Here is a 16,447-nt window from a genome sequence, read left to right as displayed (position 1 = left end):
TGGGTATAAACCTCAATCTCTTTCCCAGATTCCCATGTCCTAGTACTCTATAATGACTTGAACTGATGAGGATAAACTCCCCCAAACAGCGAGGCAGTTACAGTCAGATACCAGGACACTTGACTGATCCAGTCCAAGAATATTGTTTTCTCCAAGACAACCCCCCCCCCATTTAATAATTCTGCTCATGTATAAAAATTAGGTCACTGTATTTATGTGTTCATAATGAAATGTTTGAAAAACTCATCCTAATTAATTACTTAAAAGATTTAATTCAATTTTCAGAATAAACAATGCCAGGATTTGCAATAAAACCTAAATATAAGCAACAAATTTTCATATAATGGTGCAAGAGTAGGCAGAGCTGCATAAGCAACGTTAAACTTATCATTTCCCATAGCCTTCAGACATTTTAATGTCCCACTACTAGCAGCAAAAAATTAATTAGAAACTTTTAATAGGATACAGTAAATTAGAAATTAATTGTGTGCAGTAAAGAAGAATTAAATAACTGATATATTTGTGAAGTAATACTTCTTATAGATTGAAATAATAAGAAAATATTTTTACTACAAATTCTGGATAAACTATTTTAGTATTTCATCACTTCCAGTAGTAGTAGTAATAAAGGTCAGGAACCTTTCAACAGTAAAGAAAGGTTTAGGGCTTAGGTATATATAGAAGTGAACAACTTATAAAGATTACAGTATTATTTAATATTTTGCTTAGCATAAGAAAGAAGGAGTAACTATTTTACTCCACTTATTCGCTTGAACTCTTTCCATTGCTGATTGCACTTCAGTGAAGAAAGGCCCATGAATTTGTTTTTAACATGAGCTTAAACCAGAAAAAGAAGGGTTTTGCTCAGCTAGGGTCCAGGTATCTGATGCAAAGCTCACGTATATTATTTGAAACGTTTCTACTGAGACCTTAGAAACTGGACAAAAGACTGAAATCCATGGAATATCTCTAAATCCAGGGTTTTTTTCTTAGGGGCGGTCACATGATGCACTCAGAGGTGTTTGAGAGGAGGGCAATACTCAGTAAAATCAGTAATCTCTGAATAAATGATCCAGTCAATAGCTAAGTAAGAACTGATGGCATTCATGTAGGCCATGTTTATAACATTTTAGTGCCTAGAACATTTAGTCGAAGTACAAAGGATGTGTACAATTGTAAGATGAACATTAAAAACAAAACAAAACAAAACAAAACAAAACAAAATAAAATAAAATAAAATAAAATAAAATAATGACAGTAGAATCTGTTTTCAATGTAACAATATTGGACAGTGTGCTTTTGGTATTTATAAAATATTAGCCAATAACACATTCCTACCAGATATATGTCCTTCCAGATATGCCCTTGCAAATGAAGGACATTGTAGTATGTACCTTGATTGTTCTAATCATTCTTCTAAACCAATGCTAAATTGTTTTTTCATTGTTTCCAAGTTCTATGTTTTCTCTTACTTACAGAATCACTAAGCAAACCTAGAAATCTCTTGGACCAGAAAGAGTATTTTGCTACTTTTTTTACAATTTATCTGAAAATATTTCATATCACTAAGAAATGCTTGTCAAAATTGAAGCAGGTGGAACAAAATTGTACTGTTTGAATCCAAACTAGAACAAGAAGAATCAGAAATTGTTGGTATAACCTATATCAATCAGTAAAGCAGGAAATAAATCTAAAAATACAAAATCTAAAACATTAAAGCCAAAATTATTATATATAAAAAAGTATTTTTACAAGTTTTAAATTTGGGGGAAAAACAGAGTAAACTATTGATCCACTTACCACTGTGCTTTCATGTGGTATATGAAGCCTTGAGCACTGAAATACTTTTATTCTCCCCTATACCCTGATTGCATGTACTCTATTCCAGAAAGAACTGTTTAAATTCAATGGTTATTAAACCATCAATATCCGTATAATCCAATTTAGCTATAAAAGAGAGAAATTATTAGCATGACCATGACTTTCAGCACTGAAGCCTGGATTCTTGATATCTTCTTACTTTAAACATCCACAAGACAAAAATATAATGTTCCTGACATTATGGTGCAGCAGAAAGAAGGTCTAGAGAAGGCATGAGTCATTCACAAGCCTTTTGCAGGTTTGGATAAGTACTCTAAAATGTAAATGCTGGACAATTCAATGTATGAACAATTTGAGAACTCTAATTTACAAGCAATTTCTGTATCTACAGTATCCTCAGAAAGCTGAGTATAATTAATAAGGCTATCACTAAGTATTTAAGGTCCTCTGAGATCTTAAAAAATAGACATAATTATCATTGATATCTATGCCTGCAAAATAAAAATTTGAAAAATTAATAATTATATCATAACAACATTTTTTAAATAACGAAGTTAAGAGAAATAAAGTCCAGATCTTGCCTGTTTGGTGGAAACTACTCATTGCTGACCAGTAAGAATAGTTGAATATCATGAAGACAAAGAAATTTCTTCAAAATTCAGACCCAGCACCTAATTATTTTGCTATTGAAACTGCACCACCTAAAATAATAAAATAAACTTGCAACCCACAAGCAGATACAAAATATAAACTATTGAGCAATTTCTAATACCAATGTAAAGAGCAAATATTCTGAATGTTCTACATTTTTAAAATAACAATACTATTTTAAAGTTCCCAGGTAATGATTCAGGATTGTAACTTCACAGTCCAGTTCTGAAACTATTACGGATTTCCTCCCTTTGCATCTGTCTATTTAGCATTTACCTACAACACAAGAACAACTTCCCCAATACTAAACCTTGTTTGCTTCTTTGTTGCATGCTAACGTGGAATTAATTTCCAGTACAACATACTTTTTGGGGTTTTTTGTTTGGTTGTGTTTTTTGTTTGTTTGTTTGTTTTCTCATATGAAATGGAACGTAGATTGGGGTTGCAAGGCAGGCCACAAGAAAAAACATGAAATAAAAAAGTTTAGATAGATGATGGAAAATTCTATTCCAATATTCAGCCATGGTAAGATCCAAACATAAAATACAGCACCTGAGTTAACTCATTGATGATACAGATGGTATTTCAGTTTGGATAATAGTGTGCTATTTTGAGAACTCATGTTCCAGAAAGAGGAGTAGGTACAGGAAATAAGAGTCAAGTCGTGTAGCTACCATTTGAAAGCAGATTAGAAAACTGTGGCTTTCGCGTACTGACTGAGATCCAATAGGGAAAATGACTGCAGCCTGTGAGAACAGGAGGAGATAAACATCAGGGAGTAGATAGAACTGCACTACAACTCAGTCCTGGCATAAAAATAAACAAACTAAGTGCAAATGCAGGAAGTTGAAGAAGTCACAGTCTCCAAGCATTAAGGAGTAGAGAGACAGAAGAACCTTTCCATCACAATAATGAGAGCAAAAAAAATCTTTAAGTAATTTCAAGACACACATGTTTGAAAGGGTGCTATCTGTGCTATCTGTGAAATATACTTTTAAATCCTATGCCTCCTAATCATAAAAGAAGTCAATTAGAATTTCTTAAAAAACGAAATGTGATATTTCTCCTCAACGCCACATGTTCTGCTCTTGGAAAGTCTTAGTGAAAAAATCACAATAAGAGTATTAAAGTATTCATGACCTGAAATGAAACAATTCTATTATTATATTTCATTCACATCATATATAATGCATAAATGTTGTTTAATATCATGCCATTGTGCAGCAAAAAGGAACGCACCTCCCCTTCCCAAATAAACCTAAAAGAATGTAATTACCTTTTAACCTATATTAACATAATCACCTAATCATACTGTTGACTGTTTCATTTTATATTAACATTTGACTCTGTGTATTTACTGAAAGTTAATGAACACATTAATCTCTGCTTTTCCAAAGTAGTCCTACTTAGAAATAGCATTACACTTCTGAATGTTCTGTATATTTTTTTTCCTAAAACAGTTCCTTGTTGAATACCAGATTATTCACTTGCTTGTGAAAGTATTTTCAAACAAATCCTGTTAATTCTGAATATGGTTCACTAAGCAGCATGATCTCATTAATAAAACAAGTTGCTACTCTAGTAAATCAAAATGCTCAGCTGTTTTAACTGTTTACCTAATGGAAATTCTAATTATCTCTTCAGTCAGCCTCACAGAAGCCTAATACTTTTGAAACAAGACCCAGCAAAATAAAGAGCCAAAGAAGAGAATGGGAACAGTGCAACTTCAGACTGAGGATTCTGTCACAAATAAATATTAAGTAACATTGGGTCTGCATTCTTCAGGTTAATTGGAACATTTTCACACCATGTGAATTTTCGTTAGAAAGGTACTTTTGTGTGTCATACTGAACTAAAAGAAATGTTTGAGTGACAAATTCGTGAGTTCATGGGATTTCTAACACAAGGGGGAAAGGAAGAAAGAGAAAGCTTGATGGACTGCAAAAAGAAAATTCCATTCTGCAAACATATATTCAAAAGGTTCTCATGTATTGCACAAGAAAATAATAAATGGATAACAGGTCAGAAGGAGGAGGCTAGGTCAAAGGGAGATGTAGAATGGAAGCAGACTTGTTCTACACATAAGTTTCTGCACAACAAGACATTCTCCCAGGGTCTTTTAGTGTGATGTTCAGTTCTGTATGAAATTCCTCCTTAATGAAGGCAAGAAAACAATGCTTCTAATCTGCTGAAACTCTGAAATGTGCTATTTACCCAGTGAATTTGTGACATCTATCATACACCTTACCTTGATCTGGGCACTCTCAAAAATCAGCCTCTTCTCAGAGAGAAGGTATTGTTTTAGAAAGGGGTTAGAAAAAAAGGAGACAAACTCTTTTATGGATCTAATTTTTTTTTGTAAATGCTCATTTGAAGCTGCTCAAGGATACAAGCATAGTGCCATGAAGGGTGATGGAGCAGAGGCAAAGCACAGAAGAAAGGGTAAGGTTTTGTGACACAGTATTACCATTCATCAAATAGACACACATGCCTAACTTTACTAACAGATATGTTTTCCAAAAAACACTTAAAACTGTGGGTCAGAGAAAGTGAGTAGAAATTTCAGCTACGTGTGAATTCTGCTATCTTTTACATACACAGTGAAGAGCAACTTTAATTCCTTGACATTCTATTTTGTCAGCCAGATCTTAGGCAACTTTCTTCAGTGTTCACTGATAGTAATCTGCAGAAAAATATTTACCTGCTCTTTTAACTGCTTCGGCTTGGTGTGTTACTTAACAGTTGCATCTTTTTTTTATACTTGTACCATATGATTTTGTTTCCTTTTCAGTTCAGCAGTTTTAGTAAAGAAATAGCACTCTAATTCTTAAAAAAGTTGTCTTTAAATACTAAAATTCAGAAGACATGACCGATTTTTTTAACTGTAGGCCAAAAAGTAGGTTAGTGTTGCATTCAAAATAAAACTCTACCTTTAATATTAGAGAGACCTAACTTCTTTCAACCTGAAATCCAGGAATTCAATCCATCAATTCAAATGTATAAATGTCAACAGTTTAACAGATTTTGTTTCTTACACACAAGTAGTAATTTATAACCTGAATCCAGAGTTTAGTCAAATCATGTTATTCAACTGAAACTATCTACTTACAAAACATCAGTTTAAAATTAATTCTTCATGCCCATTACCATTTCAATCACATAGGAAGGAAATGAAAGAAACCAAGAAACCAAGAAACCAGAGTTATTTTCCTTATGATGCTCAAAGAGCTTGCAAGATGAAAAGCATACAAATTAGAACTGGACAAATAGGAACTAAGTGGCCATTCTGTCACACTGCATTTCACAAAAAAAAAAATAAATAAAAAGGGCAAGCATCTTCAAGGTTCTTTGATTAAAACATGAAACAGGCAAAATAAGCAATACTTGCAAGACATAGTTCATGGAATATCTCTTGTACAGCTCAATGGTAAATCACATTTCTTCCACAAGATTTTAAAATCAAGTCTAATACTTCTGCTGGTCATAAATATCAAACGGAAATTAATGAGCATTTTAAATAAAGACCAAACAATTATGTAACTACGGAAGTACCACAATATACCATGTCATCCAACGTCTTATTTCTTGTAAAAATGTATCTTACAACAAATTAGTGAAAATTCTTAGTTAACCAGATAAACAGAAATATCTGACCAAAATTGTCACTGGCCACTCAACACTAGAAATCATCCTTAAATGAACTGCAAAACTATACAGATTACCCAGACCTGTAAACTTCTTAAACACAGCAGAAAAGTAGGAAACAGGTTAATCAAATCATACCTGGATAAATTGCTTGGTTTTCACATGCCCCACGTCTCCAGCCTCTATCTGTGCTCTTGCCAGCTTCTCTTCAGTTTCAGTCAGCCAGTGATTAAAGCTCTTCATGTCACTATGAAAATGTTGCCACTTTTCCAAAGATTTGTCAAACCGTCTGCAAGTATAAATGGAAATGAAATAACAATCTATTGATACTTTATTTATTGACTGCAGGAAAAGAAAAGAAGCGAGTAATGTTGGATGTCTCAGATTAAAACTGGTGTGATACTGATGGCACTATGTATTGGCTTTATAACATTTACATCAAATAGAAACATGGTAGTACTTCTGAACAGTGAAATTATCATTAAGAAAATGCATCAAAAATCAGTGGTTTATAAATTTTTAAATCCTTGTCAAGAAAATGCAACTTTTTTCAAAGGACTTTGTTTTGTGTAAAGGGACCCTTTATTAAACCCTTTTTTTTTATTATATGTTTAACTTCGAGTATTTGATAGTTATGCAAAAAAAACCCACCTAAAAAACGAAAAGTCCTGAAATACAAGGATGACTGAAACAAAATTAAAATATTAAATATAGAAGTTTGTACCACAAAAAAATAGAGAAATACTACTATCATGTCTGCAAATCTACAGTTTGCTACATAAAGGACCAGGTAAGTACTTCCAGCACTTTGAGAAGATCTGACCTACTTTTGTCTAGAGTGACTGATGTACCTTCTGCTTCAAGACCTGTTTGCCTTGGCCACTAGTAAGTACTAAAGAAATGAAATGAAAACAAAACTCCAAGGGTTTTTTTGCAGATAGCCTATGTCTTAAGAACTTCAGTTATCCTATGTTTTGGATTGGTGCCAAAATGTAATCACTAATCAGAGATTAGCCAGAATGTTTTGTTAGCAGATCATCATTAAACGTGCTACTGTTGTTTAGTTTAATAATCCTCCTTTACAGGATTATAATAGGTTTTAGGGTGTACTTAAAGGATAAAAACAAAGATGCTCAATTATTTTTTTAGGAGGTAATCTGGTTCTCTATGGAAAAACTATATGATTGTTTGAACGTGAAGGCATTTAATTCACAAAATAAAATCACATTACTGTCAGGGAACACATATCATCTTTTCCATTGTACTGATGATTTTTCATTTTTTAGAAGAAAATATAATAACCAAACAGACTATTGACCTGGTTAAAAATTGTAGTCACTCATCTAACTTACTTATTAAAATGACTGCGATCATTTATCATGGTTCTCTCAATTTATTGTTCAAAATGAGTCAAACCATAACTGAAAGGCACATTATAAGAGTTTCTTCAACTAACTTATTCTGGATTGAAAGGGAAAAAAAATTACGTTTAAAAAAAAATCACCTTGAAAATAAAATTTAAATTTCATTTCTTTTGGTCCAGTATGATCTCTCATTTTGGACACTACATTAAAAGAGCTTTCTTCCTGTTACTCAGAAAATAAAATTACTCTTCTCAGCATGATGAAGTTTATCAGCAGCTTGAATGCAAAAATTCAAGTAGGGGGTGATATTAGTATGACTGAATTTGCATTTCAGCACTTGCAAATTGAATCTCGTGTCACTCTCCATTCTTCCTTCCTTTGCTTTGGGTAACAAGTGTTGCAAGGAGAAGAAAAAAGTTGCAACAAAAAGATACTTCTATTTAAAGTTTAAAAACTAGTGCTTCTTGCTCATCATTCTGCTTATTTCTTATTATTCTGTTACTCTCAGAAAAATAAGTATAAACCAGTACTAAACATCAGTAAAAAATACAGGGGTTTATGGACAGGCAAAGCCACTAAAATTAAATGCTCTTTCAGAGATTAAATGCTTAAATACTGTCACAATGATAAGAGCAAATGCAGTTGTTTCTGCAGTGGCAAATGCTGGTCCACTTGAAATGGGGTATGAAAGTGGACATCGTCGTGCAGCTTCCTGCTCACACTGTTGGGAGATACTCGCTACGAGTACCCATAAGTGAGAGCTTCCCTTGCTAAATCTGTCTTGTACATCTGCTTACACACAGTACTACTTCATAAAGCGTTTTAAACTTTAAAAGCAAAGAGGGTTTTGTTTGTTTGTTTGTTTGTTTGCTTGTTTTACCATTTGCAATCCTGTTACCAGGTGGTGAGTTCAAAACCCACAAAAGGAGAAGGCTAATTAACTACCAACGCTGAGCAGCTAATCTGCTGAAGCCTTGGAACAGCAGAATGCAAAAAATCTCATAAGAGAGCACTATTCTGAGGATTATGAAAACTCAGAAAGTGTATTCTTGCCTCAGGAAACCCAAGCATAAAATTTGAAAGATAGGAAGGTGACATTACAGCCTTGTATACTCTTACCTAGGGATCCACCCTTGTTTGCCACCAGGGACAAGTAATTCAGCTAAAATAACACAGTGTATCTATTCCTCTGTATCTTCATCTACTCAAACTCTTCCCCTTTGAGAGGCATGAGCCAAAATGGTGTGAATAACAGGTGATATTTGGGCAGTATTTCCTTTTTGATTTGTCTTTCTCTTTGTGTTTCTAGCACATGCTCAGTAACAAGATGCCAAGAATTAGGTTCTGAACTAGAATGTGTGACTTGTATACATTGCACAACACATAAGAACTATACTGACTTATTGCTCTGATACAGTAAAGTAGCCTTTTCTTCTAACTTGAGTATGTTAGATTTGACAAGTGAAAAACCACTGGTTCACCAGCCTAATTTTCTCATATAGGTACTGACACCCCAGTAGGAGCCATGTTAAGCAATGGCTTGTGGGAACAATTTCATTTTATCACAGTATCACATAATGGATTTATTTTGCCTCTGGAGAGCAAGAAAGAAAAAAAAAGTATACAAAGACAACTGCCAAGGTAATATATAACACAATTTACATTAAGTCATAAAAATATTGGTGCTTTCTTTTCCTCAAAGATTATCACTCTTTTAAACCTTTGGATGTGAATTTCTGTTAAGTAAAATTTAATATTCTTTGGCAGTATTGTACATGATATTGCACAAAGATTTACAGATGTACTGTCAGTGGAACTCTAAACTCTCTATACAACGGGATTAAACTTGATGTTCCATGTCCCAAGACTGGTGTTTTTAAGAAGCCATGTAGAGGTGGAAGGAAAGGCCTTTGAAAACAGGAAAGTCATAAACATAAGATGGGTTACAAAAGTTCGTTAGATTGTTGTTGTTGTTGTAAACCAAATCTAAATTTTGCATGTGTTTCAAATAAATCCTTGATATTTTGACAACATTCCTTGATAAACTAGGAAACCCACTTTTATGATACATTCTGCTCTAGCAAAACTTCACAATGAACTGACCCACACAAAGAAGAATGCTATTTATATGCTTTTCTAAAAGTCATGATTTCTGTAATGAAAATTATTATTATACAAGACGTGCTTTATCCATCATATTGGAAAAACATTCCATAAACTTCATTTCTATACTGTTGCTAAACAATGTACTGTAGGATTATGCTAATATTAACCTACAAATTATGCAGTTTTGTCAACTTGATTCAGCACAATTAGCACCTTGTAAAAATACACAAAACATCAAAGTACTATAAATAATTATGTATTAGCATGTGAGAACATTAACTTTAATACTTAAGGCCATTCTTACAGATAATAAAACAAGAAAACTTTTTTTAGTCAAGCAACTTCTACAATTAAATTGCTTAAAGAAACAGCTAACCCATTTTCAGAGGTTTTGATGTTTTCATTTTATTTCTCAGAATTCATGTTTTTTGAGTGCTTAACTTATATTTAATTTACATATCCTCTCTGCATTTGGACTCAATGTGATAATCTCATTTTAGATGCTGCTACATCGAGATCTTGATCGCAGGTAATGCTGTGGGTCCATTCTGGGACAACACTTGGCTGTTCATATTCCATTCACACCCTTGCACCCTTTCACCCACAAAATAGCAAATGATCAGAAATAAAAAATAAACTGCAACCAAAATAATCATAGCAGTGCCATCCATCATTACAAAATGTAATCTCTCCTCTTCCCAGAAAGTAGGTTCTGCAGCATTACATACATTAAAAACATTCTACATTACAATTACATTAAAAATATTTTTATATCTTGAATTGTATTAATTGTATTTTTCTTCTTGCCCTGGTTACTGATGTCAATCGTTATATCAAAGACAGTGACAAACTGGCTATGAAAAAGCAGAATCCGGTCAGTCATTGTTGGCTTTTAGGCATCAAAATTCATTTTTATGAAGCATGAGAGAGCAGTAAACTTAATAACCATTTACAATAAATAGTTATGCAGAAAATCCATTGGATTCTAATGGATGCTCTGCATCAACAGTGTAAATAGAAATATTCTATATAATTTATAAAGTACATTCTTCTTCTACACTAAATATGACTATTTACTATGCATATGAGTTTGCACATCAGAATTCCAATTCTTTTTTTCCTAAAAAGTTTTCCTTCATCAGAACAGAGATGCAATGATACATTTTAGAGAACTCTGCCTAGGGACCTGGACTAAAAGCAGGTAACAACTTCTATAGAGAAAATAAAGAAATAATTAATTGTGACCCAGGTGAAAGAGTAGCATATTTTGCAATTCTGTTATACATAACAATTATTAATGCATTTGGTAATAAAACTACAAATGTCATAGCTTTCCAAAGTGTAACTGTCAAAAGCTGCCATGATAAGAAAGCCCCCAATCAAACCTTTTACATGGAATAAACAGTGACTCAATTTTGTGGAAATCCAAACTAGTATTTTTACCTGCATGTAAAGGGTGCACACACATTTCATCCCCGGGATGGGAGACTGTGTAAACTGCATTTCTAGACAGAATTCTGTGTGTTATTATTACCCACCCTATGGTAGTATCCATCTGATGAAGTGAAGTGAAAAATCACATTCACTTCTGACTGATTGTCAGGGGGATATTTTTCTCCTTCCCACACCCCAGGGGGTCTGACCTGCTTAAGGCCAATTCTGAAGTGGCACAGTAGCATCAGGCTTTGGTCATCAGGCTTTGGTGACCGGTCATCAGGCTGCATGGGGAGAAATGACTGCGAGAAACCTCATTTGGGGTTTCTGCCCAGGGCTTCAGAACCATATTTAAACTCAGACCTTGACCTGGGCTTCTCTGTAGGTCTGTCCATGGTGCACCCTGCTCACTGTCGGCATAGTGGGACATCTGGGAGAGGTACTCTACCTGCAGCTGCTTACCCCAGCTGAACCCTCACACTCTCAGACTGTCTGCACAGCTCCAGGGCCCTCTGGAGTTCATGAGAGGCTGAAGCCTCAAACAGCCTGCCTGCTGCTGTTTAAACAACACACTAAGCAGTATTTCCACTGTCCTTCAACATCCCAGCACCTATGTGTACAGGATGGCCACTGGGAGGTGGGGCAGCCAGCACGGAGGACACAGTCACGTCCTAGCAAGAGGTGTTAGACTGCCTGTACTGCCTGTACTGCCCAACTGCACCCACATCCCAACAACCAAGCACTCACTAACCACTGGAGTGCACTGGATAGGCTCCTGGAGAGAGCCTCTTCCAGATGGGTTTCATCTGAACCGAATCCAGTGCACTTTTTGGTGTGAGACAGAGCACAGCAGGTGATCCCGACCCAAATGACAATACTCATGGGCATATTCTAAATCAATATTCTAAGCATCACATTTGGGCTCACAAGTTCTGCTGCAGTTCAGACACAGTCTGGGACAAGACTCAACGATAGTTTCCACAACCTGGTCACAGAAACAGATGCAAGACCCATAATTATAGAGAGTTGGCAAGTCATATCTAGCTGGGAGAAATCAGTTCTCAGAAAGTGCCCACATTACCACCATAATTCAAAAAGGAAAAATTCATTTTGTTGAATTTGTGGCACAGAGTATGTGTAATGCATTATCAAAAGTATATATTACAGGATGTCCCCTCAGTATTCCCCTGTAATTACTATGAAGTGCTTAAATCCTATGATTTCAAATGACAGAGTTCTTAGTTCAACCTGTAATAATATGTTTTATCCTCCAAAATTGCCCTGTTCAAGTCTCTGTTTCCACTGCCTATCTCAAAATCCCCCTACAATGGTGGCTTTAGAGGAGGAGGAATAGCAGAAAACTGATGACACCAGTTAATGCTGGTTGTTGACTCCCCGAGCCTGAAAGATGTTATTTATCCTGTTTAAGGCATGGTAGATGTGTACAGAATATACTTGCATATTACTTTATATTACAGTACATACTAGAAAATTAGACTTCCTCGTTTCACTGAAAATCATAATAATAACAGAGCACTTAGCATCATCTTCTTAAAATACTGATGTCTATATTTCAGTGTTTTTTTTTTTTATTTTTTATAGATTTTCAGTCAGTTAAAAGCCTTTTTAATAGATGTTTGGGGTTTTTTTCAGATTTTTTTTTTAAGTTTACAATAAAATTTCATTTAAATAACCTTTTCCCTTTAATTTTGAAAATTCATTTGAGATGAGAAACCTAGGTCCAGGTAACAGTTGCTAGGTCTTAGTGTAGCATATAGTGTAGCTCAGTTTCTCTGAAACTAAAATGTTGATGAATTTCACAGAAATTCTAGGAATGGAAAAGTAGGGAAAACTGTATTACTAGATGACAGCATGCAATGTGCTGCTAAAAGAAGAAAATATTTCTGAGTCATGAAGAGCCTGTTTAGATAAAATACTTTACAGTATCTTTTTTGTCTTTAACAAAAAATATCTTAAATAATTCTAATACCCATTAGTACAATAGAAAAACCAACAAAAATCTCTACTATACTCAGAAAGTATATTTTCCAGCACCATGAAAATTTAATAAGCATTTTCAGAGTGTTGGTATTTGAAAATTTACTTTTTACTTTTGATTTTCTGGTCATTTTAATCTTCCTTTGCAGTCAATGTTGAGAACAGATAATACCAATATCTAAATTCAGATATAGACATTATAAATATAGTGCTATACACAGCTATAGTGACACCACAGGGGCTTGCATATTCACTGATTCTCTTGATACTAAAAACATTTCTATGTTAGCAATACCCAAAACAAACATTCACATTTCTTTTTGTTCTATAAATGTGGTATAAAAAGGACAAAGTGAATTGTGTGCATCCAGTATTTTTGTTTAGCCCAACAGTTTTTTGTTCAAAAGGAGTCCAAAGATACATGAAAGCAGGTAGTTGTGAACTTTAGCATGTAAAGCAGATACAACAGGAATTTAATAAATACTGGTAAGTATCTTGTTTCTCCTTCAAATGCTTACCCATGTGTGTAGAGTCACCACTGTCAAAACTGACAACTCTAGAGTGCATAGTTTTCAACCTCCCACTTATGACAACATCATTAAGATGCTCTAGCATCCTAAACACTCTTGATTAATAGACTCCCAATAAGTGACTGACACTGAATGTACTAATTTCAGAAATCGGCTGTCTTTCAGTGCAGGTGCAGTGACTCCTCTCACCATACTTGCTTGCAGAGCACGAATTAGGAATACTGTTGCATGCTGCCTTTGGAAGTTAGAGAGGAATGAGTCACATGATCTGAAAATCTAATATGCTGATGCAAAATCTGGAGACCAAAGACCATTTGCCCACAAACTAGCTGAGCACATTTACACACAGGAAAAGAGGTATCTGGATCTGGTTGGTTGCTGAAGACAAATGAACGACAAGAAGGTTCAACTATTTACTATGGTGTGGAAATAATGACAGATAGTGGAACTGGTTTTTAAACACTTAGACAACATTTGGGTTGTCTGATGCCATACCAGCATGCAAATAAGGGCAGTCAGCAATGCAAGCTTTTGCTACCACTTGATTCAACTCAGTTAGAAAAGTTCATGGTGACTGGATGGAATAGCTTCCAGAAAACCACTATGAGTTCTGAAGGCAACTCTCAGAGGCATGAAGTGTGCCTGTCCAGTATAGGGGAGGTTTAGATTAGATATTAGGATAAGGTTCTTCACCCAGAGGGTAGTTGAGCATTGGAACAGGCTCCCCAGGGAAGTGGTCACAGCACCAAGCCCGACAGAGTTCAAGAAGCATTTGGACAATGCTCTTGGGCGCATGGGGTATCCTGTGAGGGACTAGGATTTGGACTCAGTGATCCTTTTGGGTCCTTTCCAACTCAGTATATCCTATGATTCCAAGTCTAGTAAAGAATCTGAAACACATCATCCTATCTGTTCCTCACTGATCTCAAAGAATAAAATGTGTATGAAGCTAGCTCAAATTATGCAAGCGAGTTATTAATAAAAAAAAATTGTTACTGAGGTGATGACAGAGACCAGCACTGTACAATGTAACATGGTCAGATACTGCTGCAAAGGCCTTCATAAATCTTTCTGAGCAGTAGAGTGTCTGCATTGCACATCCTATTCTTCAGTAACCAGGAGGAAAAAAACAGAATATAATTGAAACAGACTCTAAGGTTATATAGATTAAGATGGTAACAGGTAAGTTTAAGGAAGTTTCTGTCTTCGGTTATCTCCTACCTGAAATGACTTTATTTATTTGTTTGTTTGTTTGTTTTAGAACACAGAAGCTAAATGGAAATCTAGTCTTTGGGGACCACAGCAGTACAGCAAGAATCAATAGAATTTGAACGGACATAGCCTTCCTATCAGAGAAAAGAAGCTCACATTTTATGAGCCTCTGATCTTTCATATAGTCCATATGTCAGTCCCACTAGACAGTAAGAGTTATTTACAAAAGATCTGAAACTTAAAAATAAGCTTAATTTAACACTGACTTGTTCAGATTACCAATCTTTATTCATTCACAATATTATGTTTGTTTACTCATTCATTTAAAGTTTGCATTGAGATATTAGAGCTCTGCTTAATAACAATTAATATGTTCCATTTTCCTCTGATTTGAGTACAATAACTTTTACTTTCCTGTACAACAATGTGCAATTATGGTCCCAAAGAATTATAGCAAGATTCTAGGCATAAGAAATTCTGAAGAGAAAAAGATGAGATTTCTAAGCAGTTACAATTAACTTGTAGTTATTAAGTGTCCCAGTTAGAGATATTTTTAGTTAATACCTGTTAATTGAACTGTCAGATATATTAAAACAGATTTGATTAAAACGTCCATACTTTGCTATTGCTACTGTGACCTAACTATTTCATAAGGCTTATTTTATTTCTTTGTAGATAAACTAACCAAAGAAATGTGATGCATAAAGCTCTACAGAATATTTGTGGTACTTATTTCACTAAGTGGAGTTTTCATAACTCATATTTTGATGTTTTAGAGAGACATACTTCGGTATGAAAATTCAGAACTATAAATTTTCTTAGTACTATATCAAAGCAGAAGGCTTTGGGTGTTTTATTAACATAAAGAGCTGGTAAGCATGATGGAGCTGCCCATCTTTTAAAGATGGGTACGTGGTCATTTTAGAGGCACATACTGACTTTGTAGGTGTGTTCACAGCAATAAGAGTGCTAGGGTCTTTATCACTGCGTTGTGTCATGCAGAAACATTAATCAGGTGCTATGAAAGATTAAATCTATGAACATTTTTTTGCATGATGTACATCTGACCTATTTATTTCTACAGGTGCAGCCTCTGGAGACTATAGATTTTTTGTGTTATAAAAAAGCCCTGAGAACTCTTTTGAGGAAAATTGTCCAGGATACATCACAAGAATTTTAAATGTTACGGAACATAAGCTTATGTTGAATTTAACATAGAACTTTTAATTTAGTGATAAAATCAAGGAGTTTGGAATTTGGAAATAAATCTTCCAAATAAGTTCTGCACTTTTCCTCAAAGCAAGACAAATAGGTAATTTGAACTGTCGGCAACATTTACTGTTTCATTAAATTTACAGAAAAGAAAATTGAAGCAGGAAGGAATCCTGAGGAAGGCTGCAAGCAACACATAGGAGAAGAATGGGTAAGGTTTGTGCTAGAATAATATAGATTTCTTTCAATACTGATCCTCTGTTAAAAGGAGGTATGTCTTCTGTGATTTCTAATATTTAGCACAATGAACAATTCAGTATTCACAGGAAAAATATGAAATGTTTTTAAGAGCAACAAGGTACAACTAAGAAGTGTGGATTTACAACAGGGACCGAGGAGGCTTTAATTCTCCTGCTCTTATTAATCATATTTTCCCACCTTACTTTGTGGCTAAATGTGCTGGTTTAAAAGTTA

General features: G+C 34.5%; 1 protein-coding gene across 4 annotated transcripts in view; it reads right to left on the bottom strand.

Annotated features, from left to right (window-relative positions):
• The window catches only part of LOC127474395 (dystrophin-like), a 589,003-nt gene that overhangs the window by 541,845 nt on the left and 30,711 nt on the right, over positions 1 to 16,447 (bottom strand). For all 4 annotated transcript variants that reach the window (XM_051795060.1, XM_051795058.1, XM_051795057.1 and 1 more), the window contains exon 2: positions 6,256 to 6,406. In XM_051795060.1, coding sequence (XP_051651020.1) covers positions 6,256 to 6,406 — 151 coding nt within the window. The remainder of the gene's footprint in view (positions 1 to 6,255; positions 6,407 to 16,447) is intronic.

The sequence above is a fragment of the Manacus candei genome, unplaced genomic scaffold (genome assembly GCF_025592945.1).
Source record: "Manacus candei isolate 608988 ecotype Guabito, Panama unplaced genomic scaffold, ASM2559294v1 h1tg000041l, whole genome shotgun sequence".
Taxonomy (NCBI): Eukaryota; Metazoa; Chordata; class Aves; order Passeriformes; family Pipridae; genus Manacus; species Manacus candei.
Note: the sequence above shows the minus strand (reverse complement) of the source record. Positions and strands in the feature narration are given on the sequence as shown.